We start from the raw sequence: 27,574 nt of genomic DNA on the forward strand, positions 1-27,574 counted from the left end.
ACAAATCAATACAGATAAGCCGCGGGCACCACGCCCTCCTGGCCTGTTTGTGGATTCCGTGTGTACCACCACCTGCAAAAGAATATGAGCGCGGAAACCATAAGGCTAAAAAATATATCTTACGCAGCGTCCCGATCATCTAACACTTCTACCTCGACCCCAGCCGTCAAAGGTAGTTCGCCCTCACCCGTTCCATCGAACGAGTAGCGAGCGTGTGCAGGACGACTGAACTCCTCTTCAGCAGCCATCGTACCCACGACCGCGTCCGAGGGAGTTTCAGCTCGCAAATAGTTACTACCATCTGGTCCAAATGGATCGGGCTCTGTGGTGGTGGCTTCTCTCGCGGCCTCGTCCTTCTCGGCGCCGATAGTATTCATTGGGCTCACGGAACCAAGAATCGTTGTTCTAGTAGCTGCGTTGATGTGCTCTAGTAATGATGATGGTCGGTGTTGGACTGAATCATCGTCATCATCGTCGCTGGCGTTATACTTGGCTACTCTATCATCGCGACGAGATAGCAGGGTCCAGAGGATGCCAATGAGTGCCAACAGGAACACAACCCCAGCTGCGATGGCAATGGAAATGAGAATGACAATACCGGTTGCGAGGAAATCTGCGAAAGATCCGTGAGCCGTAGTTTGAGAGGATATAGAAGTTACTCACGTTGTTGAGTGAAGCTAAAGCTTGCGAGTGAATAGAACAGTGAAGAAATTGTGCCCAATGCTCCCTGAGCAGTCGTAGTCGCCATGTAAGGAATAAACGAAGAGCCATCGAAGAGAACAGAAGATGCGGAACCGAACGATGAGTCTGACAGCGCACCAGAGATCATCAACATCCGGTCAGATTCAATGATGCTGTTGGCCGAGTGCGTGTTCAGCAATGGAACCATGAGAAGCTGGGAAATATTGGTGGTGCCCTGAAGCGAAGATGTAACACTACTCCAAGAGACACCGTCCCAAAACATCATGAACGGTGAGGAACCATCAGTGGTGCTGGAGACCAAAGCAAGTTAGACCATGTGCCGATGAGCCGTAACATCGCGCCACTCACCGACCAGCTGCAAATATGCTGGAAGAATTGCCATTGTTGACCGTCACTGCCGTTACAGGTCCTGGAATTTCAGCGGCGTCGCCAATGGTGGCCCATGTGGAATTTGCAAAATCATACTGTGCGACACTGGTGGTCGATCCGCCCGATAATGTGACAGATCCAGCAGCAATCAGAATTTCTTGGTTGCTCTACCGAAACCCGATTAATAACATGACACCAGCCAAAACAATAACACTTACTCCTGCATATGAGACAGACGAGATGTCTCCTTGAATACCGCTTCCGAGCTGGCTCCACTGATTCAAGGCGGTATCAAATAGACAGATCCCCTGGCAAGACACAGAGCCTGCCTGCGCGAACGAACCAGCGACAATGACGGAACCGGACTTATATGTTGATGAAGTTATCGAGCGAATAACGACCGAAGATCCTGCAGAGGGTTGTAATGGTTGCATAGAGGATGTATCCCACTGTTGAGCAGATAGATCGTAAAGGGCCAGTCCATTTGCTGTGGTGCCAGTGAGGTTGAATTCACCGCCGACGAAGAGCTGTTGCTTCTGATCAACATAAACGGCACGGACGACGCCATTGATCTGAGCACCGGCGAGCGCGGATATTGAAGACGTAACGGGATCATAGATGGCAACGGCGGACGAGGTCGCAGAGGAGGAAGAAAACGAAAAATTGCCTCCAATGATGGCTACCTGATGGGAAGTGGAAACATTCGTCCAAAATGCCCCAGCGAGGACAGCGGGAGCAGGAGCGGGCAGGGAAGGCGGCAAGGCGCTTGAAGTTGCGCTCTGACGAGTGAATAAGGTTCCAATATTGAGGTGAGGTATCCATGCGGATGGTCCGCGACGGACATGGGGATGACGCTTCGTTACGGTCGCGAGGGAAGACGCATTCACAATACTGCTATCAAGCTGGATACCCATAGGTGTCACTAAAGGGCCCGTGCTTCCACCACTGGACAACATCACAAGGCCGCTAGCACCATACTCTGCCATAGTACCCACATTCCCCGCGACGAACTGAGTTTGCTTCTGACCCGTGGCAGGCAAAGTGCCGTTGCCGATGAATGTCATGTTGCCCATTACAAATCCACCACTGTTCACCCATGAACCAGTGCTAACATCCCATGTGGCTAAACCACCAGCGGTGATACCAGCAGTCGACGAATTGAGCGCCTCGGTGAAATTGCCTGCGACTACAATTTGCCCGTTAGCGAGCGCAAGGCCAGTTACCACACCGTTGACCCCTGCGCCCATTGCCTTCCATGAATTGGAGCTGACATCGTAGATAGCTACACCCTTGAGTTTGTTCTGCGTGGAAGCTGTGCTGGTGTCTGTAAAAGAGCCACCAATGTAGAGCTCATTGCCGCTCAACACGAAGGAGGTTACAGGCCCATTCAGGCCGTTATTGGGAAGGGCGATCAACGCCCCACTCTTGAATGCAACGATGTTTGAGACGCCGTTTATCGAGCCGGAGATAAGCTGGAAATTGCCACCAAGGTAAACAGTGCCAGACGGGTGCTGAGCGACCGTCGTGATGGATGTAGTGGTAGAAGTAGTAGCTCCCAAAGCGTTATAGAGATCAATGGATATCACGTCCAAAGGAGTCTTGCTTGCGTTGGGAATGGTTCCGGTAGCATCAATACTCGCACTGGAGCTCAACGGCCACTCAAAGAAACCGAAGCCATGCTGGGAGCTGCTAGTTGTATTGGACCCAGATGACCCAGACCCAGCCGCCGATGTCACACTGGCTGAGGTTAACACCAATGCGACATCTCCGGCAACCAGTTCGTACTGCCCATTCTGACCACTACCTTCAGGGTTATTCGCAAGCGTCATGGATACAGTAGTCACGAAGTCTGTGGACGAGGGGACGATCGGACCACTGTACACAAGTGTGGTCGTGTCAGACTGGACCTGCTGTGAAACAGTAGACACCCAGGGTTGGGTTCCACCACCTGGAAAGACGGTGACTTGGACGGATGTGCGGAGGGAACAGTCTTGGAAGTCTGCACAACCCGGAATGACAAGGTATACGTCGTACTGTCCAGACGCGGAGACGTAGGGCTGCCAGGTGAAACTGGGAGCCTCAGAGGGGGAAGTGCCGACGGCCACTGTGGAGACTAGGACAGTCTGGAGTGTTGCAGGGATATCGGTGACAGCATTTTGGGGCTTCCACTGGCCTGTGCTAGTGGTGTTGGATGGATTAGGTGCAAAGCAGGATTTCAAGTTCCCGCTGCTAGATGCGAACGAGCCGGAGGAAAGGAGCTGTAGCATGTGCAGACCAGGAGCTTCACCCGTCCAACCTGACAAAGTGATCTGTATACCGGTCAACATCATCGGCGCGGTGAAAATGAAGTCCTGGTATAAGATTGACGAATCGGTCGACAAAGGGCAGGCAGCTGTGCATGTCATATTTTGTCCAGTCGATGTGTTGACATATGACAGCGTCTGTACGGTATTGTCTGGGATGGAAGTGACACTGACGGGCAAAATGAGATATTGCATATTATCCTTATCCATCAGTTGAAAACACATACCTAAAAGTCGTCGTACCGAATCCACTCTGGAACGTGTTGCCAAGGCGAACGCCATAGGCATTGATAGACGAGAAGTCGCGGATAGTAATTACAGCACCATTCCCGTTCGCAGCCAACCACGTGTTGCCAGGTCCATCCGGACCAGCAGGGCACAGGATACTGAGGATGTTGCTGAACTGAGGGTCAGATGATGATGGTTGGCCCAGAATTTCCGCGCCTTCAAGAGGAACGGGGACAAGTGATGATGAGAATGGCGTAGCCCCAGGAGAATAAGGGATATTGGGATTGTTGGTGTTATTTAGCGCAGTGGCATTCGCAGCGAAGGAAGTGAGGAATGAACCAGCAAAAAAGAGACTGTTTTCTGAGGCATTAGAGGTGATGGAAAGGACTTCTCCGCCATCACCTGAGAAACCTTTGAATGGGGGCGCAGACCAAGAGTTGGACTTGGTGTCCCATATAGCTACAGATGAACTGGGCGACGTGAAGTGGCCACCGACCCATAGCTGGCTGTGGGATACGTCGCAATAAAGCGAGTATATTGGACCATTAGGACCATTGGAGCCGAGCGCAGCAAACACGCCTGAAGAAGGCGAGTATGACGCGATGTTGCTGGCGGACACGGAGGTATTGCCAATAGATGAGAAGGACCCGGCTAAGTAGAAGATATCATTGATAGCGCAACCTGATTGGATTGAGCCGCCTGCATTCGTAGTTCCAATGGTAGTTAGGGCACCTTCCCCAGTGCGAGAGAGTAAAGAAGACGTAGAAGGGTCAAATGAGACAGCGGTAGCATTGTTGAAAAGAGTAAGACCTGCGAATGCACCTGCGAGGCCTACTTGACCCATACGACTGAAATCGACCATGGGGAATGACGCGAACGCGGGATTGGCGAGAAGAGCTGCGAGGAAGAATGTCGAGGGCCATCGTTTCGAATTTGATGACTGCGAAGACATTTTCAGTATGGATGAGTCTCCACGGGTATCGTTCCAGAGGGTATTAGACCCGTATGGAACCTAAAGTCCTCTACAGAAAACTGGAGTTCGAGAGCGTCAGCTCAACGACGTTCAAAGGAAAGACGGTTTGAATCTTCCCATCAAAACGCGTTCCAATAAACCAACACGTCCACGTGGACCAGGCCATGGACTTATGCGGTGCACCGCTCTCTTTTGACTGGACCTTATAATTGTCTTGACTGCCTCGCGAAATCCTCACACAAACCGCTAAATTACTCGCAGCTTATTTCCGAGTTTGAGTGTCCATCTCCGAGCCGGAGGAATGTATGAGGGAAATTTACATAGCAATCAAGTGGATCAATTGAACCCGAGCACTGCAGCGTCTACTCTATTTCTCCTCATCCGGATCTAACAGCAGTTGAACTCATGTCGGCAACGCGCCCGACTGGTTGTAGGTGAGGGGAACCCGTATCTAGAATTCTATTTGATCGCAATCCGGTACAACGTCAGTCATATGCCATGATGCATGTCCGATCAAAGTCGCTCACTGAGGATATCTATAGCGGTGCACATTTGGCCTCTTTGCATCAGCCTGCAGAATGGTATTGTCGGAAGCTTGTTGTGACAGCAATAAATGCTTCTCGTTGATAGCTGCCCAAATTTCACTCGGCGTCGTGTACTGAGCAAGCCACCGCGTCAGGTACACGTCTTGGTTTGGTGATGGCGCCCATTTGTAGAACCCGACTGCAAGCAGAGAAAGCAGGACTGTGTTACGCCAGAAAGGTGTAGAGAACCCAGCTAATTAGAACGCGCCGCAAATGAGTCGTGACTTTGTTTATGGATGCGACCGGGACGCCATACCTTCGCGTGAATAATGGGTGTCATCATGGTGCTCATCATGAGCATGACTGTCGTGCGATACGAATCTCCGCTGAATGAGCAAAATACTCCCGACTGCGTGCTTTTGGCGCAGGAGCAGGCTCGCTCTCGCCAACGACATTGTGGTTATAGATAAAGTTGCTTGTGCCGTCTCGGCAATTTACTTGCGGACTTTGAAGTTCGGATCAGGTTGTTCGTTGCATTGCGTGTTTCATGCTTTTACAAGTATTTTCAGCTCTTGCTCGTGTTGATTCATTATCGCTCATCGTTAATACCATTCATTCGACCTCGGACAACCCTTCATCTGCCAGAGTATGCAATTGCTTACCAGCAGGAAAATAAACTGAATTTTTTGTAGGACTTGCGTATACCCGGGCCATGTTGCGACGTGTGCTGCCTCGCTTTCCGCTTTTCCGGGTCTCTGCACCCATACTTCCAATATCATCGCGGCTAAGTGCTCGGACAGTACCCGTAATATCCCTGACGGGTTCTCCTCGTTTGTCGAGCTCGAGGCTGTTTCATCACGTCCCTGCTCGTCTTACGTCAACTCCACCACCTCAAAACGATCCAGGATCACAGTTACCTCCAGACGCTACCCTCTCTCAAAGGCTGAAACACCTCATTAAATCTTATGGATGGTATGCCCTTGGAGTGTACTTCGTCCTCTCTACACTAGACTTCACCGTCGCGTTTGCTGGAATTAACCTGTTGGGCGCCGAACAGGTCGCCTCTGCCGCTGCTTACATTAAGACTGCTGTCGGGTTCATGTACACCAAGCCACCAGAGCCTGGGCGGGATGAAATGAACGGCATTTCTGCTGGAGATGCAAGCCGCGAGGGCTTATATGCCACCTTGGTATTGGCTTACACCATCCACAAAACACTGTTTTTGCCTGTCAGAGTTGGTTTGACAGCTGTTTTGACTCCCCGATTGGTGGGCTGGCTGCGTACGAGAGGTTGGGCAGGTGGCGAGGGCGCGAGGAAAGCAGCACGCGACATGAGGGATAGGATCCAAAGAAAGGATTAAAATCAGCCGATCGGCGGATCTGAGTGAGAGGTAAATTGCAACGTCGTTTTTTATACACACTACTCAGACCATAGTCATATACTATTTACATAGCAATTGTACACCCCTTCATTGCCACGGCGTTAATTTCAAACTGAAGCACTATTCGTACAAAGTCAATTAGAGACATCGCATGCAATTAATCTTTGAAGGCGCGTCAGGCAGATACCTAGGGGCTAATTCAGAATTAGCATTCTCTCCCTGTCTGTGCCGTAGCTAAATGACATGTCTTGTTATGTCGGGCAATTAGTGACTCGAGGTACTCCCTGTCTGCCAACCCAGGGTAACGATCTCTTCAGCCAGCGACGCGACGTACAACACTGACACCGGATACATGGCCACGTACTACTGCGAGATGCGACTTCAAATACTGCATTCTGCTCTTCTCGATGCTCATCAGGTCGGTTCGCATCGCAAGGTTAACCGCATACTAGTCGGCTACGAGAAATAAGCGTCGTTAAGTTTTACTCCAAACGGAAGTGCAGGGACCAGGTATTCCGAGAACAAGTACTGCATCAGAGCCGCACTCATCCCAAAAGGAATCCCCCTTGTTCCGAAGGGTGACGAAGATGCATTAGAGGATCTTGACTAACGGCGAGAACGGACATCTTCTCACGTTCTCAAGGACTGCAGGCCTATGCTTTGTGGTTGTCGTATCCCCTACGCATATTATTATCTCTGCGATAGGTATGCGATCCGGACGCGAGACCTTGTGATATAGTTCACATTCAAATCCCGAAGGACCCAAAAAAATATTGGTCATAGGACACGACTTGTCTTCAGTTAATAGGCCGAGATTGGCGCGTGACCTTGCCTTATGGAAAACCAATCGCTGTCAGGCCGGTGGAGAAAGCTGTGGGGATATTTACTTTGAGTCTGGAGTCTGTAGGACCGCGATTAGTTACGTGGCATTGTCTTGAACTGTTACTTGCCAATTGATATTGAATGCATATTATTCACATTGGGCCCATTTGAGGATATCCGACTGGAGGGACAGTATTTCTGCCATGGACGATGAATTATGTTAAGGGAAAGAGCACCGGGTAGTAGGAAAAATCTAGCCGGCGCCCATCAGATAAGAAATACATAAGATCTTATTGACTCGTTCAATGGAAAATGCCGAACACCGAATACTGAGCTTGACTCCAAAGCCTTAAAAGATTTTCTTTAGCTTACTTGTTCCCTATCCACTCCTGATGCAACTCGATAGCTTAAAGCACCCAAGATCCTGCAACCGTTTCTTCTCTCTTCCTGAAATCGATGGCCGTTGGTGACTACCACCTCCCATACACATCGACGCCTTTTGAAGGCCCAGAGAAATTACTGGAAATCTGGTTCGCCCCTTCTCCTGCTCGTGTGCCAGATGCACATGCACCAAAAAATGGCCGTATAGGCCTCAGGAATGTTCCAAAGCAAGTATGGGAGGACATGCTGGACATCGTCAAATGCAAGGTCCTCAGTGTTATTGAGGGCGAAGAAACCGATGCTTATCTTTTGAGGTATGTGAATCGATTATCGCTCGCTTTCATATTTCTTGTATGGCTCGAAGGGCCATTGATTTAATAAATTTTCACAGTTTGAAGATAGTTTCGCTCATTTTCTTCAATTTAGCGAATCATCTCTATTTGTGTTCCCGCATCGCATTATCCTGAAGACATGCGGCACAACGCTAAACCTCCTCGGCCTTCCGCGCATCCTCGAGATCGCGCATAAATTTGCCTCGCTTCCATCGGTTTATCGATGCTTCTACTCACGTAAATCCTTCATGTTTCCTGAGCGTCAACTCGGCCCGCATCGCGAATGGAAGGATGAAGTGTCATTCCTTGACGCCATATTTCCAAATGGAGCGGCTTACACTGTAGGCAAAGTCAATGGGGACCATTGGCTGCTTTACTTAACGACTCCTGGACAATATGGCGCAAATGGGGAAACCGCACCAAGTTCTCCCAATTCCTTTTCGTTGTCACCTCTTCAGTCCGAGAATGGGGAGGAGAATGAGACAAACCAGACCCTGCAAAATGTTGAAACCGACACACCATTTACACAGGACTACACAATTGAGATCCTCATGAGCAACCTTTCTCACAAGGCTCGCGAGCCCTTCTTCTCGGCTCCTTCAGTACAAGATGCACCATCGGAGTCTCCGTCGATCATTGGGAGGACTCTGTCCTCTGCCATCGGGATTTCAGATCTTTTCCCGCCTGATCTTACTACATTGGATGCTTATGCGTTCACCCCTTGTGGTTACTCCTCGAACGCGCTCCTGAAATGGGGTGAGGGAATTGAGGATGGCCACGGCGGGGAGGGCTACTACACAATTCATGTGACCCCTGAAGAAGGCTGGTCTTACGCCAGCTTCGAGTGCAACGTGCCACTGTCCACTTCTCCGTCTTCTTCGGCCAAAGATATCCCCGATTTACATACGCTGATCAGACGCGTCGTCGACATCTTTCAGCCAGGCAGACTCAGCCTGACCCTTTTCATATCCAATGTCGACAACAACAATGCCGAGGAGGACGAGGGTGAAACTGCCGTTGAAGCTGCTCAGCGGACTTTCAAGTCTGCTCTGACAGCTCAGCGCCCTGTGTCATGTACTTCTGGTGATTCTAGTGATTCGGTAACGGGTCACGGGGGTGGAAAAAATGATCGCTTGTTGTACAAGAGAACCGACAAGATCAATTATCAGTTTGGTGGTTACAATCTTGCGTTTGCGAGTTTCGAGTCTCGATGAAGATGTCATTTTGGTGGTGTTAGGTCGTACGCTGAAGTTGTCTTTCTTATCTAGATGCGCTCGTACTTTCCTGTCAATCTACTTTTTGCTACCTTCTACGTTTCCGCTATACGACCCAAATTTCGGATTACCATTCGTCCACCTTATACACATGATGGTGTTGATCATCATCACCTGGATTGTTATGAACTGTCAGCTGCGCGAATCTAGGCAAATCTTCGATTCACAAGGTCAGGGCATTTTCAGGGCATAAAGCTTTGAAGGTTCCTTGATGTCTGACTCCTAATGCGCATTTCATTGTCGGCAATGTCCGTAAACGAAGCGCCATGGGATATTGCTCATGCCCATGGGAGATCCAGGATGGATTTGGAGAACAAAACACCACGGTCACTGGGCGCTGAGCGTTCCGCTGCACACTACCAGTATGTAAGTGTCAGAACAAAGTTCTTCGTTGCTCACATTTTAATCGCTAGAACCCGAGTGCAGTTTGGGAGGCCGTTCGTGGCATGCATGAGAAACTTCAATTCCATCTGTACGAGGAGCATATGATCTCATATTTCACTATGGTCTGCATCAGTTTCAGGTCTTCAAATGATGGGCTATGCTAGCAACGATGGCCGACGTGCACAAGAGCCAATAGCGTCCATGATTTTTTGGACCAATCTGGCTATTCATGAATCTGGCTAATAATACCACGCTAGCAGTCATCGTGTGCTGAAGTCGGCGGGCCGAGGCTTATTGCCTCATACGTTCCCCAGTTCTGGATTCTTCGTCGTTGACTTCCTAATATTGTCGACCGAGGAGGACGTCGAGATATTCTCGTGACCAACTGTCTTCGGGGTTGAAACCATTTCTTGCCACATGCCCCAACCTCAGGAGCATCAGAAGCCTCAATCTGCGTATAAATTCATCCTTAAATTTTCAGCTTCAATGCCCCAAAATTCCCGCCAGAGTGCCCTTATTCCTTCTTAAGCGGCAGCGCCTCATACCACCGATGGTTTACAGTATGGTCAACCTTCAAGCCGCCACGTCCACGGAAAATCTCCAAGCTCTTGAAGAAGTCAAAGATTTCTGTACAACAGATCTCGGACGGGGGGGCAAGGAACGATGGACATATCACATGCTTCCAGAGGCTGCACTTGATGTCGAGCTGCATCGCATGTCCAATGCGACCTCATCGGCATCTGTGGACAGCGTCACTTTTCAGCCATGTGCAGCCTACGCCGATCTCAATCAAGACCGGTACAGCATTGAGGAGTGGGAGCTCCCTGGCGGAGTTTGGCAATTCACAGCAATCTATGATGGTGCTCTTAATTCTTTATGAACGTCATATGTATCCCTTTTCATAACTAACGACCGGATTTTTACAGGTCATTGCGGCCATGACACTGTAGATTATGTCCACAAGAGGCTTCCCTCAATGATCAGGATGTCACTGCAAGCTCTTATTCAGAGCACACCTATCACATCGCTGAAGCCAGAATTTGTCTCGGAGGCACTGCGTAACGCAGTCAGGCATCTGGACGAGTCTATTCGTTCTGACCTTTATGACTTCTTGCCTCACGACCACCTTACAAAAATGAGCGACATTCAACTCAGCCAACATGTCTCGCGTCGTTGTTCTGAATGGAACACTATATCAGCACGTTGCACTCAAGGCTCGACGGTCCTTTTGGCTTTATCCGACCCACTAAAGAAGAACGTATGGATTCTCAATCTGGGGGATTCCACTGCTGGTAAAGTGCAGCCCTTATGATCGAATATATCCTTCCTGACGATATTACAGTTCTTGGCAGCAGATCGGTGTCTGGGAAATGGTCCGCGGTTATGGTCAATTCTGTACATAATTGCAACAACCCCTCGGAAAGTCAGCGTATTCAGCAAGAGCATCCATCAGAGCAAGCTTGTGTGTGTGACAACAGAGTGCTCGGGTATCTGGCTCCAACACGAGGTATTTCTTCTATTGTAATATTTTCATGGTGTGTCCTAACCCTGAGACCCTGTGCTAGCGTTAGGGGACACATGGCTCAAGGTTCCTTCGGTTTACACTCGCCGCGCTTTTGGGCCGCACTTGCATGACTGGTTACCGCCACGTCAGGTAGCAGCGTATGCAAGCCGTATTCTTACTCCTCCATATATATCCGACTTCCCTGAGGTCTATCATAACTCCCTCGACGTCTCTCAACAAGAAGTATTTCTGATTCTGTCATCTGATGGCCTGCAGGACATGTATGACAACCACGATGTTCAGTTGTCGGACCAAGAAATGGCAGATCGCTGGGTGGGTTTGGTTGGACGTCACATGCACTCCAACACGGACATGGATTTGAAAAGCAATTTAGCACTCAGGCTCCTCCGGGATGCTGTTGGCGGAAATAACACAGAGCTTGTTTCCCGAAATCTCACCTTGGAAATGGAAGACAAATGGATGGACGATATTACAATTCTAGTGCAGCGATTCCGATAGAGATACGTTCATGGATAGTGTACCTTGGCATGTATGTTACAGTACGTACGTATTTATTCTAGACCTATGGTAGAGACTTAATTCATGCATTATCCAAGGTTTAATGTTCCAAAATGCGGCCCACTATGCAATGCTTGCTAAACAAGTACTGTGCAGATTCCTTAAGATATAGTTCCCAGATATCGTCGTGAAAGAGTGAATGTCGAGCTTGGACATTATCTTGTGTCCATATTGACGACAATCATTGACTGATCCGATCCACTTCGTGTGGGGGATAAGCAGGCTCGAGTTTCACACTGTGACCCGACTTGCTCCGCAAGTTGCATAAGGGACACAGACGAATGAAAATCTCGACCATCGGCCAGATTATAGTAGCCTATGGAGTATTGATTAAATCAATAGTCTGAAACAAAAGAACACATACCATTCCCATACGCCTTGCCTCAAAGAGCATCGAAGAAGATGAGCCATGAGCTCGATGAGCGTAAACAAGAATGTCGTAGATCTGATTTTGCACGGGAACGCGTTCAAATGCTCTCGTCCACTCAAAACCACCGAAATCGTGATCAACAGCATCAACTTTTGAAGAGGTTTTTCCGTGGTTGTCTATGTGCCCGATATAGTCTTTCCTGAGTTTCTCTTCTTCTGCCCCCTCGAGTTGGAAAAAAGAGTCCCGTGGTATCAAGAGAAGGTGATATTTCTCAGATCCCAGTCGTACATGATGAATTGTTAGCCACATGCGCAGCCGGTCCGAAAGATCCTCTAAGTTGCCTGTGGACAACGCATGCGACGTGGCGGCGTAAATATCCGGCGCAAACGCAGCGGTCTCGCGAAGGTCCTGCGGTAAATCGTGGAGGAATTGTGCAAGGCTATCCTCAAAGGACGCTCGACTTGGCATCTCGATAGAATTGACGTTACCAATCCGCTGCGAAACGGCATCAGGCAAAGGCGCAAATGATGGATGTGCCCAGGATTCAATGAGGGATTTCGTGACTACCATTCCTTGGTCAGAAGGAAAGGAATGTGAAATGAACGAGATTGAATTATTAGGCTGGGTGCGTGGAATACTGGTTTGAAGCCCTGCACTGGAGGTGGAAGGCCATCCTTGGCCATGGTAGTCAGGAGTGAATCGGCCAAAATGTGAATTGAGTGAAGGTTCACCCTCTGGGGAGCCACCCCTAACATGTGACGCAGATGAATCTGATGCACCACAACTCCTCGATGATGATGCCACGTTTTGTCCATAAAAACTATGGCCGTCTCCAGACTCATTGGGACCATTCTGCGCGATGACGGTATGCTCCTCTGGCGATGGCAGGTCAGAGACAAGGAAAGACGCCGTCTTTGCGCCGTAGGGAGCCGTTTGCTTGTCTCGCGTCATGCCGTGATCGGATGGAACTTTATGCCTCTTCTTAGGAGTATAGTTGCACTCGGTAGCACTCTCTTCTTCCGCACAATGGTTGCAAACTGGCAAGTTACGGTCACACTTGTTCCGAAAGATAAATAAGATGGGTGTAATTATTTTATCAGGGCATAAACATACCTTGATATTTCGGGAACGACAACGATCACACCGCGGGATTCCTCGGTGAGCAGGTGTTGGCAAAGGTGTATAACTGCAGTCCCTCCCGTTGGAATATGAGCAATGATTGCAAGTTGGAAGCACCCTATCACACTGCCCCACTTTTAGCATTTTTGGAGAGGTCAGGGAGCTGGGACATACCTTCAAGTTATTCATCCGGCAGTGATCACACCGTGGCTTCCCTCTGCGTCCTTTCCATTGCGACTGACGAGCCATGAACATTTTAGGATTGGGAATCCGGATGGTCAGTTGTTCATCATCGTTCAAATCTTCAATAGAGTCTGTTCCATCGGGAGATTCAGACATGCTGTGTGAGGATGCCTTACTAGAAATAAGCCCCAAAAAATTCAAAACACGATTCCGAACAAAAAAATGATTATCCTTAGAAGCAAGAGATGGCGAAGGTTTGTAAACTTTGGACTAGCAAACGAGTGGATGAGGTGAGGACAGAACAAGGAAAGAACATACGTACAATAAACCCAGAGGTGCGAAAGATGCGAGGGCCTAGAATATTCCCTATGGGCGCTGGAGACGGTGGTAAAACTGAGAAAATAGCGATTATTTAAACCATACAAATTCCTTGTGCGATTTGATGGAGTAGCAAGCCGTTTGTAGGTTGTTTCGTGCAAAGAACGATCCAGCCACTTGACCGAAACCTGAACTTACTTACGGATGTGACACTGCTGTCACGCTACTTTTTAGGTCAAGGTGGTTTGAAACAATGAAAACAGGCCAGCATTAATATTATATATTAATGTTCCGGACGTGGTCTGTCCTTCGTCTCTTTCATGCCACAAAGGCATATCAAACTGAAGTCGCCACGTAGTGACGGTGGTATTTCAATCGGTAGCTATGAGTATTCAGACTTGTCGAGGTTCCTGACAGATCAGTGGTCAAGGCAGCGCGGACTTTGTCATGACCAAGTGTCCAGCGCTGAGTTGTATAACAGTGCATTGGCTACTCGGCATCGACGGTCTGCCTTGTAGATATTTCAGCTCAGTCCGAGAACAACATGTATGTACCACGCCGATAACAGATTTCCATTTATGGAATCTGTGGTTGATGAGAAGTTCGGAAGTCACGGTGTAAACGTTCATTGGGTTCAAACGTTCATTCCTTGACAACTTGAAAGCTGTTCTTCCAGGTGAGCTTTCCAGCTGCATGCGCGTGTTACAGAGTATTCAGTCTCTTACCTGGCTTGGTGTCGCTTACACGATGGTCCAGTTAGGTATCAAGGATCATCGTCAAGTTAACCGCGTGAAGATTGCCTCAATTGATGTTGGGTTGACAACATGTTGAACTTCTCAATATTGCGTTTATGCGCCTAGGCCTAGCTAGGCGGTATCGACATCCCCATCTCAAAAATGATTCTTCTGCTCATTGGAGATCCTCTTATTTGGATTCTGCAACTCGAAACCAGCTCCAAATTAAATGTCCTCCTTAAGGACAGGTACGTGGAGTGAACAGCTCTTTAATAACTTAAGTTGCTGAAACGCAGCTCAGTGCATAGTAACACTTTACGGCCCTCATCACGAGCTATCACGAGCTTCTTCAAGGGCTGGCCGCGGCATCTGTTGGTCGTTCGTTTCATCCACAAGGTTTGATCATGTGATAGGTATCGAAACGAATGATTAGATCTGTTTTGGATCTGATTATCATAACACTGCTGCACGTGTGTGCATAAATCATTTACGAAATACAAAATGAAACGGGTTGTGTTACTTCCATAGCCCGGCATGCCGACACCGCGGTGGTTTGGCAGAACTGCAGAACCGGCTACATCTGTTGCCTTGCGTGCTACTTCCGACTCCGAGTATCATGTCATTGCCATATAGTGAGTATAAAGTCCATGAAAAATGTGTCATGCTACGCTTCACCCCCTCCCTCTTGAACCACGCCGCATCAGAATCAACGCTTTCATATCATCAACAAGATGTATCTCGTGAAATCTTTACTTGGTTTTGTCATACCACATCTAGCATCCAATCTAGTCTCATCACCTACCATCGACAACCAGGGTGGCGTCGCCTATTATAACCCGACTGCTGGAGGCGGATCCATGCTCATGAACGCTGGCGATGGATACGGTGAACCTTTGAATGTATTTCTCTTTCATCACCGCGACGCCTTGTCAAGTGTATAGCCTGACTGACCCCAAAAATCTACTAGGTCATCATCTCTGGTCTTAGCTCTTCCGCCGTCCTCACACTTAACGGGGCTATCAATTTTGCCCGTGCTATTGGATTGTGAGCATAGAAAGAATTGTGAATCGACGCGCCTTACTTATCTGCTCATGATAGTTCTAAAGAATGTTTTGGTCTTCATTTAGGTGGTTATATGTCCGCCGACTTGGGGGATGGCAATGAATGGGTCAATCAAACCATCGAACTTCGCCAGGACTATGGAAACGCAGGTGGCGGAACGTGTCTCGAGAGCCTCGTCGGTGGAAACCATTTTCGGTAAATTTATTGACTAATGGTGTAGAGGAGAGATAAAACCTTGTCCAGTATTTTTGTACAGAATGGCACTGCAGCTGACAGTGGCGCTCTCTTCCTGGCGTAAGCACCCTTCAATTGGCTATTGTTTTACTGGCTAACTCGAAGTGCCAGGGTGTCTCGAGAGGAAGTGCGTAATAAACAAGGTTTATTTACACAGCTAAACGCCACCCCTAGCCCGCAACAAAGAATCACGATATCGTACCAGATGGGTACGATATTGGCCGGTAAGTAACTCTGCAATTGTAAGGAATAGTCACCAACCCAGTTTCAAATCTCAGCAACCAGCTGGTGACAGCAGCGGTTGGCAAGACAAGTTTTGGTGGGGTCAGATACATTACCACTGCCCAAAACATCACTGGTCTCCTTGCAGCTGGCGCTGACGGCGTCAATCATGGTGAGCGTGATCTTGGCAGGCATTTGCTCGTCTGACATCAGGGTCACTGTCAGGCATCGCACAGGATGGCATTGTTACGTTGTTGACCGTTACGATAGATTAGAAATATACTGCCTTTTCCCCTTTCCTTTGTAATTTCCCTATGCATCGCTCGCCTCACTGTCGAGCATTGGCAAATGAAGATGCTAGAGTTATGCTACAAGTGCTGTGTGAAGTGACACAAATCAATGAAGTAAAGCCAAATGCAAAGAAAAACATCTTGGACAGGACCAAAGTCTATCGATCCACTGCCACTCACAAATCCAGATCCACTTCCCCCTCAGCATCTTCCTCATCCCACATAGACTCGTCATCGTCTTGAGCTGGCTGTGAACACTGTGACGTCTCAGGTACCTCGGAACTTCGCGATATGCCGTCATATCCGCACTCAGACCACATGCGCTCTTCTTCGTCGGCCTCTTCACGGGTCCGACGTCGAACGCGATTAAGAACGGAATCAAGCTGAATATAGTTTGCGTCGTCCATGGCAAATTTGCGATGCCTCCGCTCCTGTGTATGCTGAAGGACCAACTGTCAGGGTGTTCATATACGGGATTAAACACAATCCTACCGTGTCGAAATCATCGAACTTGACGCGACAACTCTCACAATAACCAGGCTTGCTCCCTTCGTCGCGTTTTGGCAATCTAAGGGTGTTCGTACTCCGGCTTTTCCTGAGTAGCCCATTCGGGCGATCTGGAATCGTAAGGGGTGGGCCCATGCCTCCTGCTTTTCGGCTGAGAGTGTGGGTTGCATTCGGGGCCTTGCGAGATGTCACGACTTGTTGCTGAATCCTGGACCGAAGAGAAGCAGGTAGTTCCAGCGTTCTATACGCGCCGCTCGCGTTGGATGTTGTGCCTCTCGTGGATGTAATACCAACACTGTTGCCGGATGCTGCAACATATGACCCAACACCTGTCGAAGCAAGGTAGCCCGAGGCGGTCGCTGACTCTCTTGTATCCCCATCGCCGTAGTCAGCGTCGAGGTCAACGTATTCTTCAATAGTTGCCTGGCGATGTAAATTATTCATCGACACTGAACGGCGGAGGTCGCCAGCTTTGCGAGAGAGCATCTGCACCTCTGCCTGCCTTTTGCGCTTCAGCGCCTTAGCCACCTTTTCCGCACGTTCGTTCTCGTTTTCCCTCTCCGCCTTTTGCGCCTTTTCCCAACGTCGCCTTTCCCTTTCATCAAATTTCACAAAAGGCCCTCTGGACCTTGGATCACAGTATAGGACGGGATACGCGGGTTGCTCTTTCCCGTCGTGTCCCCGTTGTATTGGATACTCCAGAGCGTGAATGGTCGCCAACTCCTGCCGCACGTCTTCTATAAGCACGAAATAACTCTGCTTTGAGAAATATCGATAATCATGTCGCTTTTGAGTGGGGTCACGTTCTGTGGTGGTACCATGAAGGCGTTCGGTTTGAAGTAAGCTAGATAGTGACCGCTTGTTGGAAGCAGGGGCAAGAGACGTGGTTTGTGCAGGAGGTTTCGTAGAAGAGCACGCAAAAGTTGGAACATCACATCGTTCCAGGATGCTGTCAAGTTTTGCCGGGCTCCAAATTTTCATGTTAAAGGCTTTCGCCTTCTCCACAAGGTTGAAGCTCTGCGAGGTGACATCCTCAATATTACTGTGAATTGATTATGTTAGCGTGGTCTATATAACAGAGCAACTCAATGCACCGTCCACGGAGCTTGATTGGGCTTTTCAGCGAGCTGGCTCGCGCGGAGAAGCCTTGCAATTTATTCTCCTTGTTTGCCGTAGGGTCGATCGGAGTGATAGGTTGATTAGTGATAAGATGAGTGATCTCATTGGAGAAAAAGTCATCCACTTGCTAGAAGCACATTGATGGAGTGTCAGACGCTTGCGAAATGATCACGGAGAATTGACCATACTGATTTGAGGTGGATCACCCGCGCTGTTAACGAATCTCGCAGGGCAGCGCTCTCAGGATCCGACAAATCTAAGTCGAAGTAGAAGACCCATCCAGGAAATGCACGAGTGTACTTGAAACGAAAGTCGGCCTTCTGAGCCTCCCGTTCTACGCGCTTTCGTTCCTTATCCTTGCGGTCCTCGCCGTGGGTGGCTTCTATTGGAGCAGCTCTCGGCCGCTTGACGGATTCGGGAATTTCTCCTGCAGGGTCGGGTGATCGGGGACGTTTGAGGAACAGCGAGGCCGATCGAAGTCCTTGTTTGAGGGGAGACATGGTAGGTGGAACTTGAAGTGGCAGAGTGCGTGTACTTAGTGGACGGCGATTGGTCGTAGGCATGACTGAGGAGCCAATCAAGGCCAAGACAAATTGAACCACGTCTTAAAGTTGACGCAGATGATATGATGAAGGAGAGGAAGGTTGAGGTTATGAAGAAATGGTGGGAAAAGATAATATTCAGAGGAGTCCAACGTCACGCGTGATGGCAAGACGCGACCTCACAATTACTTCCGGTTGAAGGCACAAATAAACAACGCGTGCGCGACCTAAGTTACACGCAATGCTTCGGGTATAGCGTACTGCAGCACTCATTTAGATTACTAGACTACGAGATTAAATTGTCTGGAGCGCATCGCAAGAACCAGAATATTATCAACGTGAAAATTGCAATGCAACGGTGATACCAGGCATGGCTATACTAATCCAGAGTTCAAAGAGAGTCTATTCTGCTGGAGGAGTTATGGCCGAACACCAGATGGTCCACCTACTACGCAAACGATGTGTAGGGACTATTCAACTTAGTAGAACTTCGTGAACCGTTGAAGGCGTTCATACTTAATTGCCTTCAAGAGTTGCACGTGACAATCACATGACCGCGTACTACCACATATTACACGCCAGTCGTCTTTATAAGACTCTATTAAACGGACCATAAAATCAAGCGGAACATAACATAACAATATCATAGCGACGCGTAGAGAACATCCTGTAGGCGAGACTCGATGAGCATTGTGAAGGCCGAGACACGTCCAGATGACGCATCGAAAAGCAGGAGTACATACATGCAAATGCATCTGTCACTTCAGCTAACGGGCTTTCCGTCAATTCCTTGGCGCGGCTGTCTGCACTTTGTGAGAATAGAGAATCATCCAACGCCACGGAGATACTGCAGGCAAGGCTACCCAGAGAATGTTTGTCACAAGCAGTACGCTGTTCGATCCTTAGAATACTCGCAGACTTGTCGTCCTTCACTTTCGTGGATTTGGGCATCAGCGAGAACGGGAGCGCCTTGTTTTTCTTGTACGACGGCCTCCCTTGGCATCGAGTCGGGCAGATGTTCTCCTTGTTTGAGACACATTCAGGAAGAGTGGAAGGCATGACTAAGCGTGGGGGAGATTGTGTATCGCCAAAGAGCTCAGAGTCTGGTGAAATCGACGGACGGTTACTTGTAGCATCGATGTTTCGAGACTTTTTAAACCTGAAGCCTCAATGCACTGAGGACGCACTGCTTGTCATGGCAACTGTGGACTGTTCTCAATTGGTGGAACGTACGAACAATGGCTCACTAACCGAACAAACCGCGTGTCGAAGGATTAGAGGTTGGTTGCCCCTTTTGAAATAACATTGAACCATGTGCCACCAGTTTGTGGAATCTGTGGACGCAAAGATGGGCAAAGCACCTGCTCACTCAGAGATTATGATGTACAAGCTTTGACCTTCCTCGGAGTGTCACCGTGACATATTTGGTCGTGTTAGAAAGGGAAGGGTTTGCAATTAACACCAAACAACAGTCTTATCGAGTTGTCACTGTGTTAACCACAAGCTTTGCACTAGCTAACGATATTCATCGAGTGTTTTGGAATGTCGCTTTTCAGTGATGTCTGGAATCAGCATGAACATGGTATGGACTCGGCACTGGGCATACTGCCACATATAACTCCTCAGTTCTTCGTCCCTCGAATGGTCGACAAACCTCAAGACCCCATAGTGCATGCAATTGAGAGGGAGAAAGCTACAGCTCTAGGAGAAAACGATTGGCGTGATGGCCACCCAAAAGATATCGCGGGCACTCGAGACATTCCCGCACTTCCATCGCTGTCACCGGCGGTGCTATGGGCAAAATCAGCAATCAGTGGGGATCAACATTCAGTGAGAACTCCCTGTGTCTTGGACTGAAAAGCCAATAATACAATGTAGGATAAAGTTGTCTCTTGGGACATTCTGCGCCAACCGCACCCTGATCGTTCCTACAACACTCCCTTCTTGACTGAACAGTCTTCCGAAGTGTCAGCTTCAGCACAATACCAGTTAGATTCACTTTTTTTGCATTATTAGTGCCATAACAAACAAAATGTTTAGCCTGCACCCTTTGCCGTTTGACCAACGAGCAAGTGTAGTCTGTGTATCTGAGCTTGAGCTTCTTGAGTCGTTGAGAATGACAGTCCTCGGAACTTCGTCTTTTCTGCATACATGGGATCCAGTTTCAGAGACGTTTGTATCATTGGGGGGCGCCGAAAATCTACCAAATAGACTGATTATCAGTGGCAAGGATGAGACGATGAGCAGTAGGTGAGCAATCGACTTCAGCCTCAACATGTTTGTTTATTGATACTACGACGCAGTCTCTTACGGCGATTTTTGACCATTGGTACATTGATGCGACGGTTGGAGGTATTCCTGAGCGTTTTACGAACGCGGTAGGTTCCATTATGCCCATTCATGAATCATGCGGTTTAAATGACAATGCAGACGCAAAGAGGAAAGTGCAACGGTCCATGCTTTCTCGCATGCGCTCTCTGTGGTGCTAGTCTATCTACGTGACCAGCTTTCTTGTGGGCCTCTCTCTAATTTATGCATCCCGGTCTCTTCGAATACCTTATCTGCGACATGGCTGTATTATGGGGATTTTGAAGATATAACCGTCTCTTTAGCGTCACTTTGCCAAAGGGTATGTTCGCTGATGTTTTTTGGTTACCTCTGACATGCTCTACCAGGGCCTTGGGCTGTCTCCCTCGCAATATCCGCGATTTACGATGAAACCGGTGGCTCTACTATCTCGTATATACAAGTATCTCGATACCCATTTTCGCAAATCGTCTTCTCGGATTTTGGTTGCCGTGTTCGCTTATCTCCTGACGATGTCCTCGAAAAACTACTTGCAGACATTGTGTCGCTCAGTTGCCTACGCTGACACCAATACCCAGCGAATAGAAAAAGGCCAGCAGCCTCAGCCAACTGCAATCGGTTTGCTGGACATCGAAGAACTTGACCAGGCGTCACCTGAAGAAGATGGAGTTCTCTTTTCTGAGGATGATGAACTGCCATCTTTTATACCATGCGAATTGGTTGAAGCATTGCCAGCTGCTCAAAAATCTCTCAAATTGCTCGCTGCCGCAAAACCCGATCATCCTGTACTAAATCCTCCGGTGCGACGGCCGATCATCACTTGGGTCTGGTCGACCAGAGACATCCAAGAATTATGGAGGACGGGGTCTCTCGGTGAGGTCGATGACATTGCGCCAGCTAGTGGCCCCCACAATCCCCCTGATTTAGCTTCGGTTGATATCAATCTCCACGGGTGCAACTACCAGTCCGACCTCATCGGTTTCCGGGTTTTTGATCTGGAGCCTGGCTCAAACGGAGACAATACATTCAACGAGCACTCAATGCACGCTGCATTGCAAAGCTTCATTCTGTCTTTCCCCCCCGTTCTCCCTTCAATCGCCCCGAACCTGAGTCTCCTGACTAGCTTGGTCTTTTCTCCGCTTATCTCACACGCTGCCTCCCTTTCTAGTGCACTATTATCAATATTCCTGGACCAGAATTCGTTCCTTTACGTACACGATCATCTGGTTCTACTTCGCTCACATATGCTCCTGACCTCCCCGCCATTCAAATCACGACTCACAGCTGCTTTGTTCTCCGATACCGATGATCGCGAGGTTGTCGCTGGAGGAGGAAAATCATTCGCATTGTCGCGCCAGAGGAGTAGATCCGCTATAGGAGTGGCTCAACGTGGCACCAGTCGTTGGGCCGTCGGTTTAGCCCCGTTCTTGACAGAGCGAGGGACGTGGCCTCCTGGGGGTGCCGACCTTAGCTTTTTCTTGAGAACTGTCATCGTGGACTCTCAGGACACATATTCATTTGGCCCTGATGATAGCCAAGAGCATGAATCGAAGCGCATAGCAGAAGAAGCTGAATTCCGTCTTGGGTTTGCCATTAGAGACCTCGCCAGCGATACGGGACGTGAACGATGGCTCAACCCGCTTTGTAAGCTATGCTTTCTTCGTGTGTTTGTACGTGCATACTAATTCACCAATCACACTTAGACATTGAGTAAGTTGCGTGGGCTTTGCCGCAGATCGAGCACGCCTCATTATTATCTTGACCAGAGCATTAGACTTTTTGTATCTTGACTACAAAGTTCCTCACCCTTTGGGCGTTATTATCACACCGGACACTACATCCAAATACCAGAGGATCTTCGCGTTCCTTTTACGCGTGATGAGAGGTGAGCTCCAGGTGTTTTGTCCTTCCACTCACGCTCAGAGAACTATGCAGTGGAATCTGCCATTCGCGCGGCTTTTCGGATGACGCATCAGGATGTATTATTTCCGACCTTGAATCAATCCAGGAAACTCCTCACCCACTTCCGTTTCGTGGCGCATTCGTTCGTGGCCACCCTCTCTGCATATATATTTGATGTGGCAATCGGGGGCAACTTTGACGCATTCCTGGCTCGAATTGCTGCGTGTCGTTTGGGAACAAGCTCTGAGTTCTCAGATGTCTTTTCACTCGCCGAGGCTCACTCCACTGTCTTGAACGACATTCTGAGTGCTTGTTTGATGCGCTCGGCCCAGAGAGCAGCTGGTGATCTACTTTGCGGAAGCTTAGAACTTATCCTAGAGTTCTGCGTTATGATTGGTGACCTCAAAGACAGACGGTTGCAAGAGTACCAGGCGTCATCAGCTCTTGATGTGCTCTTTGCTGCGTTTCGTAAGAAAATATCAACCTTGGTATGTAGTTAGTTACTTCGCACCTATGAAACCATTAGGCTCATGCCTTCCGTTGCAGATGAAAGTCCTAGAGGTCCTGTTGGAGAAGGATTTGAAATTATCGCAACGCCAGGAACTCTTGCTTGCGTTACAGGAACAAAGCGATGTTCGCCACGCCCCTGGCGGTCTAGAGGCGTTGCGCCACCTTGTATTACGCCTCGACATCAACGAATGGTGGAAGAACTCATAATATTATTGTGGTACTATGCAGGATGTGATTTGTTTAGTGGTACATGAGATGATGTGTAGTATGAGTTCCCGTATAAGACATAACCATAAAAAAAGACAGACACTAGTAATAAGAAACGAAATAAGCAAGGTAGGTGTTCGGATGGCTACATAGTAGCACTGTGGCAACGAAGAGAACTTGCTCGGAGGTGGAGGTGTTTAGTTGCATCTAATCTTCAAATGCTTCATCGAAAGGTTTGTCACCGCCCATACCAGACGCTGACTTCGTTTTCGACTCTCGTGCGATGCGTCCACATTCCCTGGCCCAAATAGCCCTGACTTCCTCTTCACGCACATCACTGGCAGTAGAGCCATCAGCAACGCCGAGGCCACGCAGGACTTCATCCGCGCGGATGGTCTCCGCAAGCTTGATGTCTTGGCCTGCCGCAGCTCCCTTCGCTACTCCACCAAACGATGCAGCTCGGCCGAGTGCACGACGACCAATCTTCGACGGAGAGGCAGTCGCCATGCGGGTAGACCTCGACGACACGAGTCCTATGGTCTCTAGCATTCCTACCAGGTCAGAAAACTCGCTACGGGAAACTGGAGTGAAGCTGTCGTTATCCGCACGAGTGAGCACAGTTGAGTAGTATGCATGAAGTTGTGCAACATCAATTCCAGCAGTCTTTTGAGAAATGGCAGAGCCTGTGCGCTTCACAGGGGACTTGGTAGGCGTTGAGATAGTGGACACGGACAGTGTCAAAGTTGCCTCCATCCGCTTCGATGCAAGAAGCATACATAGGAGAGCCAGTCTGACTTGCAGGCCAAGATTACGGACCTTGGATACGGTCTCGCTGCTGGTAGAGGATGGTGTTAAGGAAGAGGAGGGGATGCCACCGCTAGTGGAAGGTAGATACGCCTTGAGAGCCGCAATGATGTGATCTGGTTTAACGCTGAGAGGTGGATTGATGAGAGGATTCGCGTCTGCATCTGGGACCTTCGAACCCGTGACAGCCAGGTCTATTGCTCCACGAAGCACCTCAAACAAGGCTCTAACGTCGCCAGTTTGTGAGGCAATTTTTTTCGTGAGGAGAGTTAACGTTGAGACAGGAAGGAATTTTTTGGCTTGTTCTGTTACTTCTGGGCATTCCAGATTGTCATAGAGAGGCGACAGACGTGCTTGCAGCACATGAAGAAGTTGCTGAGAGGAGTACGCGCCAAAGTGAAGCGTCATGACGCTGGAAGCTTCACGAGTAGACGACTGCGTCAAGGATGATGTAAGGGTATGGGTGTTTGCAATCCCGATAATGCGGAGGGTGTGTGGATGTTGTTGAGACATGGAGAAAATTGACGAAAGTGTTTGATTTGAAGATGCAATGTGGTCGAGTTCGTCAAGTACAAGAACACTGGTACTGAGGTCAGATGACGAAATGAACAGTGGTGGAAGTACATACCACTTATGATTTAAAGCAGAGAGTACCGTCTCGACTGCTTGTTTGCCCTTGGCTTTGCAAGGGTTTGCAACATTCTTGGAAGCCCTTGTGCGACACAACTCTTCGTAAAGACGATCCCAGAGGGCATCGAGACCATTGAAGGCCATGCAATTAATAGAGATCACTCTAAGGTCGTACGAACCTTCGGACTGCTCTAACGAACGCAGGACCGAATTGACAAGCGCTGTTTTTCCGGTTCCGGGTGTACCGGAGATGTACAAGGATGTGTGTGCATTATTGCACCACGAGGAGGTGATGAAATCCAGAATGCGTTGTCGTTCATCCTCCCGGCCAGCTATAGGACATACACTTGTGCTAGTCGAACGAAGTAGTCCTCGAGCACGCGTGTATACGGGAAGTAGCAAAACTGGGGGTGTTGGTGGGGGAGTAGATATAACCAGTGTGCGAATGGAGCGTGGTGTGTCCACTGTTACGTCATTCCAGGCATCGATACGGAACGGAGGTACGTTTTCCTTGTTTGAATCTCCTTCCACCCCAGAGAGAGAGATACGGGCGCGTTTCGATTTAGGGCTCTGTTCCGGGGTGAGCATGTGCTGCGACAGCGTTGCGACGTCGGTTGTCGATGCAGATGCGACAGCCTTTTGGTCAATGCGATGAGCACGCTTTCCAAGGACTGAACCTTGAGATGACCGTGTTTGCATGATTGGAGATTGAAAATAACACGGCCTATGTTGTACGTGACTTTGACGAGAGGACGACTAGGTTGCCCAAGTACAATGTGGACGTTGAGGAGATACTGGTCAATGGACAAGATCAAGTTTAGACCTACTGTGGACGATTCGCATTATAGCGGGTCCTAAATTTTGAGCTCCGCTGATCACTCATTTCAACGCGACGCGACGCGTAAGTCACATGATTTTGTTCGCGTCGTGCTAATTTTAGATTTGGTGATCTTCATGTGACCCAAGTTTGTTTCGACCTAGAATTCTTCGACTAGTACTTGGCAGCAGCATAGCATGGCATCGCAGCAGCCGCATAGCAAGTTTTCCTATCTTCTATTCCCACTCGGACCGCAGCTTGCACACTGCCTGTTCGAATTCGGGACAAGAAGAACGTGTGGCCGCATCATGGAGCGGTGTTTGAGTGGATTCAACTAAGTAGTGGCTTCTGCTAAATTACTTACGTTGGCCGCAGTACTCGGCACCCATGGGCACGCTTTTCAATCCGTTTTCTTTCACCACGTTCGGTGCTCCCCGCCCTTTCCTTGGCCTGGCAAAGAATCACAAGAAATCAGGCCGTAAGCATGTCACACTCGCTTCCAGCCTTGGCCTTTGTTTTCGCTTTGCAGTCCCTCGAGGTTATGGGCAGCACTGTATACCAGCGAGAGCCTGTGTGAGTTCGTGTGATATCACCAGAGGATTATCTTCTCAACGTCTAATTAGATTTATGCTTCCTCGTGACGATGGAGATGGAGATGACGATGACGATGGTCCATCTACCACATCGCACACCACTAGTAGTACGACTACCTCCAGTACAACATCCACCAGCACAACATCCACCAGCACAACATCCACCAGTACAACCTCCACCAGTACAACCACGACCTCCACCTCCACAACTCAGTCCAGCTCGAGCTCAACAACTACTGTCTCGGGCACGCTAACTAGCTTCAGCTCAAGTCATACAAGCAGCACGAGCACCAATTCCTCCAGCTCAGCCCAGAATGATACATCTTCAACTACCAGTCAAGGACTCAGTACTGGAGCCCGAACTGGTCTGGCATTTGGGATATGTGAGCTGACATTATCTGAGGCTTTCCCAACAAAATATTGACTCACTGATTCCAGTGTTTTTATTAATATTCTGCGCAATATTGGTTTGTTATTTGAGGAAACGATCTCGTAGGGCTCGGGAGAGCGTTGGTTACGGACCTGCCGTTTTGACGTCAGAAGTTAGTCAATACCGTCCCCCCGACTCTGTTGCATCCCGAGAGAGAGACCTTCCACATCCGCCTCGGTTGGATACTGTGTATCCGAATTCAGCCGATATCTCGCACTCTTCGTCCCTCTCAGCGGCATCAAGTGCCGCTCCCTTGTTGAGCGACGACTCCCATCGATATTCACACTCCACATCCGCTTGGAACCGTTACAGCGCATTGTCCCAGGCATCAGATCCTCAGCGAATATCTACACAGAATGTGCCTATTCTCCCAAACCCCTACGACGCTTTTTCAGCACCTGCCCGCTCTGCGTCGTATGCATCCACGGCCTCGTCTCCAACACATTCGGTATCCCCCGGTGCCTCGATTCCTGCGAGTGCAATGATCGGCACTTTTGCTACAGCTGCGGCCGGCAGCTCAAGCAACTCCCAGCCTGAGCGCCGGCCGTCTACGCTTCACACAGATATGACCCGACATCAGAAGCAACTCGAGCTCGAACATAGGAAGCGGAGTCTTGATGCTCAAGAAGCACAGGACCCTCCTCCACAATATTCTTCTTGAGTGTGCGTTACGGACTATAATGAGACAATTGTACTCTTTCGCACCTGGGACTGTTTTTTTTCAATCGCTCTGATATATAAGTACCTAGGGCCCGAAATCCGAACAGCGGCAGATTTGTAGCCTCTGACAACGCTCGAGCCCCTAGCCGCAACTCATTCCTAGGTGTTGACATTGCTACGTCAATTTCATGGCTCGTAGTTTATATTTTTTTCCGGTTATTTCACCTTGCCATTCCCCTCCTACGCTACTGAAGTTGA

General features: G+C 49.0%; 11 protein-coding genes across 11 annotated transcripts; 6 read left to right on the top strand and 5 right to left on the bottom strand.

Moving 5' to 3' along the window:
- Positions 1-5: 5 nt before the first annotated feature.
- DEU56DRAFT_728617 (cortical protein marker for cell polarity-domain-containing protein) lies at positions 6-4,446 on the bottom strand (the record flags this gene model as incomplete). The annotated part of the gene is made up of 6 exons (XM_041348053.1): positions 6-72; positions 124-613; positions 664-992; positions 1,051-1,238; positions 1,290-3,543; positions 3,602-4,446. The coding sequence occupies 6 exons, from the start codon at positions 4,444-4,446 to the stop codon at positions 6-8; spliced, it is 4,173 nt and encodes a 1,390-aa protein (XP_041212887.1).
- A 261-nt stretch (positions 4,447-4,707) lies between these two features.
- DEU56DRAFT_778602 (uncharacterized protein) lies at positions 4,708-5,579 on the bottom strand. The gene is made up of 3 exons (XM_041351826.1): positions 5,416-5,579; positions 5,103-5,352; positions 4,708-5,034 (listed from the first exon to the last, which is right to left on the bottom strand). The coding sequence occupies exons 1-3, from the start codon at positions 5,552-5,554 to the stop codon at positions 4,953-4,955; spliced, it is 471 nt and encodes a 156-aa protein (XP_041212888.1). The 5' UTR covers positions 5,555-5,579; the 3' UTR covers positions 4,708-4,952.
- A 232-nt stretch (positions 5,580-5,811) lies between these two features.
- On the top strand, positions 5,812-6,459 carry DEU56DRAFT_908451 (uncharacterized protein; the record flags this gene model as incomplete). The annotated part of the gene is made up of 1 exon (XM_041357009.1): positions 5,812-6,459. The coding sequence occupies one exon, from the start codon at positions 5,812-5,814 to the stop codon at positions 6,457-6,459; it is 648 nt and encodes a 215-aa protein (XP_041212889.1).
- A 1,093-nt stretch (positions 6,460-7,552) lies between these two features.
- On the top strand, positions 7,553-9,432 carry DEU56DRAFT_778613 (S-adenosylmethionine decarboxylase). Its single transcript, XM_041351827.1, has 2 exons — positions 7,553-7,997; positions 8,110-9,432. Exons 1-2 carry the CDS (start codon positions 7,759-7,761, stop codon positions 9,227-9,229), a joined length of 1,359 nt encoding a protein of 452 aa, XP_041212890.1. The 5' UTR covers positions 7,553-7,758; the 3' UTR covers positions 9,230-9,432.
- A 791-nt stretch (positions 9,433-10,223) lies between these two features.
- DEU56DRAFT_880284 (phosphatase 2C-like domain-containing protein) lies at positions 10,224-11,696 on the top strand (the record flags this gene model as incomplete). Its single annotated transcript, XM_041356084.1, has 4 exons — positions 10,224-10,533; positions 10,600-10,965; positions 11,016-11,180; positions 11,239-11,696. 4 exons carry the CDS (start codon positions 10,224-10,226, stop codon positions 11,694-11,696), a joined length of 1,299 nt encoding a protein of 432 aa, XP_041212891.1.
- Positions 11,647-13,978, bottom strand: DEU56DRAFT_880288 (uncharacterized protein). The gene is made up of 5 exons (XM_041356085.1): positions 13,751-13,978; positions 13,420-13,698; positions 13,240-13,371; positions 12,121-13,182; positions 11,647-12,072 (listed from the first exon to the last, which is right to left on the bottom strand). Exons 2-5 carry the CDS (start codon positions 13,582-13,584, stop codon positions 11,938-11,940), a joined length of 1,494 nt encoding a protein of 497 aa, XP_041212892.1. The 5' UTR covers positions 13,585-13,698; positions 13,751-13,978; the 3' UTR covers positions 11,647-11,937.
- A 1,136-nt stretch (positions 13,979-15,114) lies between these two features.
- Positions 15,115-16,470, top strand: DEU56DRAFT_576475 (uncharacterized protein). The gene is made up of 8 exons (XM_041346903.1): positions 15,115-15,379; positions 15,448-15,524; positions 15,579-15,737; positions 15,786-15,836; positions 15,888-15,903; positions 15,951-16,000; positions 16,055-16,170; positions 16,224-16,470. The coding sequence occupies exons 1-8, from the start codon at positions 15,212-15,214 to the stop codon at positions 16,271-16,273; spliced, it is 687 nt and encodes a 228-aa protein (XP_041212893.1). The 5' UTR covers positions 15,115-15,211; the 3' UTR covers positions 16,274-16,470.
- On the bottom strand, positions 16,337-18,650 carry DEU56DRAFT_576460 (Dfp1/Him1, central region-domain-containing protein). The gene is made up of 4 exons (XM_041346902.1): positions 18,103-18,650; positions 17,890-18,041; positions 16,781-17,837; positions 16,337-16,728 (listed from the first exon to the last, which is right to left on the bottom strand). Exons 1-4 carry the CDS (start codon positions 18,475-18,477, stop codon positions 16,465-16,467), a joined length of 1,848 nt encoding a protein of 615 aa, XP_041212894.1. The 5' UTR covers positions 18,478-18,650; the 3' UTR covers positions 16,337-16,464.
- A 1,279-nt stretch (positions 18,651-19,929) lies between these two features.
- On the top strand, positions 19,930-23,382 carry DEU56DRAFT_970624 (Spc98 family-domain-containing protein; the record flags this gene model as incomplete). The annotated part of the gene is made up of 10 exons (XM_041359439.1): positions 19,930-20,286; positions 20,335-20,444; positions 20,497-20,706; positions 20,760-20,834; positions 20,887-21,085; positions 21,132-22,407; positions 22,467-22,473; positions 22,530-22,648; positions 22,699-23,153; positions 23,212-23,382. Exons 1-10 carry the CDS (start codon positions 19,999-20,001, stop codon positions 23,380-23,382), a joined length of 2,910 nt encoding a protein of 969 aa, XP_041212895.1. The 5' UTR covers positions 19,930-19,998.
- Positions 23,362-25,624, bottom strand: DEU56DRAFT_778632 (P-loop containing nucleoside triphosphate hydrolase protein). The gene is made up of 2 exons (XM_041351828.1): positions 24,815-25,624; positions 23,362-24,766 (listed from the first exon to the last, which is right to left on the bottom strand). The coding sequence occupies exons 1-2, from the start codon at positions 25,513-25,515 to the stop codon at positions 23,590-23,592; spliced, it is 1,878 nt and encodes a 625-aa protein (XP_041212896.1). The 5' UTR covers positions 25,516-25,624; the 3' UTR covers positions 23,362-23,589.
- A 1,399-nt stretch (positions 25,625-27,023) lies between these two features.
- Positions 27,024-27,317, top strand: DEU56DRAFT_728285 (uncharacterized protein; the record flags this gene model as incomplete). Its single annotated transcript, XM_041348038.1, has 1 exon — positions 27,024-27,317. A coding segment is annotated over one exon (294 nt), but the record flags the coding sequence as incomplete, so codon positions are not given.
- Positions 27,318-27,574: the final 257 nt, after the last annotated feature.

This window comes from Suillus clintonianus, assembly GCF_016758775.1.
Source record: "Suillus clintonianus strain FC179 chromosome Unknown DEU56scaffold_9, whole genome shotgun sequence".
Lineage (NCBI taxonomy): Eukaryota > Fungi > Basidiomycota > Agaricomycetes > Boletales > Suillaceae > Suillus > Suillus clintonianus.

Coding starts and splice junctions, on each gene's coding strand:
- DEU56DRAFT_778602 (XM_041351826.1), bottom strand. CDS start 5,554: ATGTCGTTGGCGAGAGCGAGCCTGCTCCTGCGCCAAAAGCACGCAGTC. Junction 5,353..5,415: donor CACCCATTATTCACGCGAAG/GTATGGCGTCCC, acceptor CGTTCTAATTAG/CTGGGTTCTCTACACCTTTC. Junction 5,035..5,102: donor CACCGCTATAGATATCCTCA/GTGAGCGACTTT, acceptor GCGATCAAATAG/AATTCTAGATACGGGTTCCC.
- DEU56DRAFT_778613 (XM_041351827.1), top strand. CDS start 7,759: ATGGCCGTTGGTGACTACCACCTCCCATACACATCGACGCCTTTTGAA. Junction 7,998..8,109: donor ACCGATGCTTATCTTTTGAG/GTATGTGAATCG, acceptor TCTTCAATTTAG/CGAATCATCTCTATTTGTGT.
- DEU56DRAFT_880288 (XM_041356085.1), bottom strand. CDS start 13,584: ATGTCTGAATCTCCCGATGGAACAGACTCTATTGAAGATTTGAACGAT. Junction 13,183..13,239: donor GTCGTTCCCGAAATATCAAG/GTATGTTTATGC, acceptor TTTCGGAACAAG/TGTGACCGTAACTTGCCAGT. Junction 12,073..12,120: donor AGGCAAGGCGTATGGGAATG/GTATGTGTTCTT, acceptor AATACTCCATAG/GCTACTATAATCTGGCCGAT.
- DEU56DRAFT_576475 (XM_041346903.1), top strand. CDS start 15,212: ATGTATCTCGTGAAATCTTTACTTGGTTTTGTCATACCACATCTAGCA. Junction 15,380..15,447: donor GATACGGTGAACCTTTGAAT/GTATTTCTCTTT, acceptor AAAATCTACTAG/GTCATCATCTCTGGTCTTAG. Junction 16,171..16,223: donor CGCTGACGGCGTCAATCATG/GTGAGCGTGATC, acceptor GGTCACTGTCAG/GCATCGCACAGGATGGCATT.
- DEU56DRAFT_576460 (XM_041346902.1), bottom strand. CDS start 18,477: ATGCCTACGACCAATCGCCGTCCACTAAGTACACGCACTCTGCCACTT. Junction 18,042..18,102: donor GGGTGATCCACCTCAAATCA/GTATGGTCAATT, acceptor ATGTGCTTCTAG/CAAGTGGATGACTTTTTCTC. Junction 16,729..16,780: donor AGTTCGATGATTTCGACACG/GTAGGATTGTGT, acceptor TTGGTCCTTCAG/CATACACAGGAGCGGAGGCA.
- DEU56DRAFT_778632 (XM_041351828.1), bottom strand. CDS start 25,515: ATGCAAACACGGTCATCTCAAGGTTCAGTCCTTGGAAAGCGTGCTCAT. Junction 24,767..24,814: donor TCTGCTTTAAATCATAAGTG/GTATGTACTTCC, acceptor CCTCAGTACCAG/TGTTCTTGTACTTGACGAAC.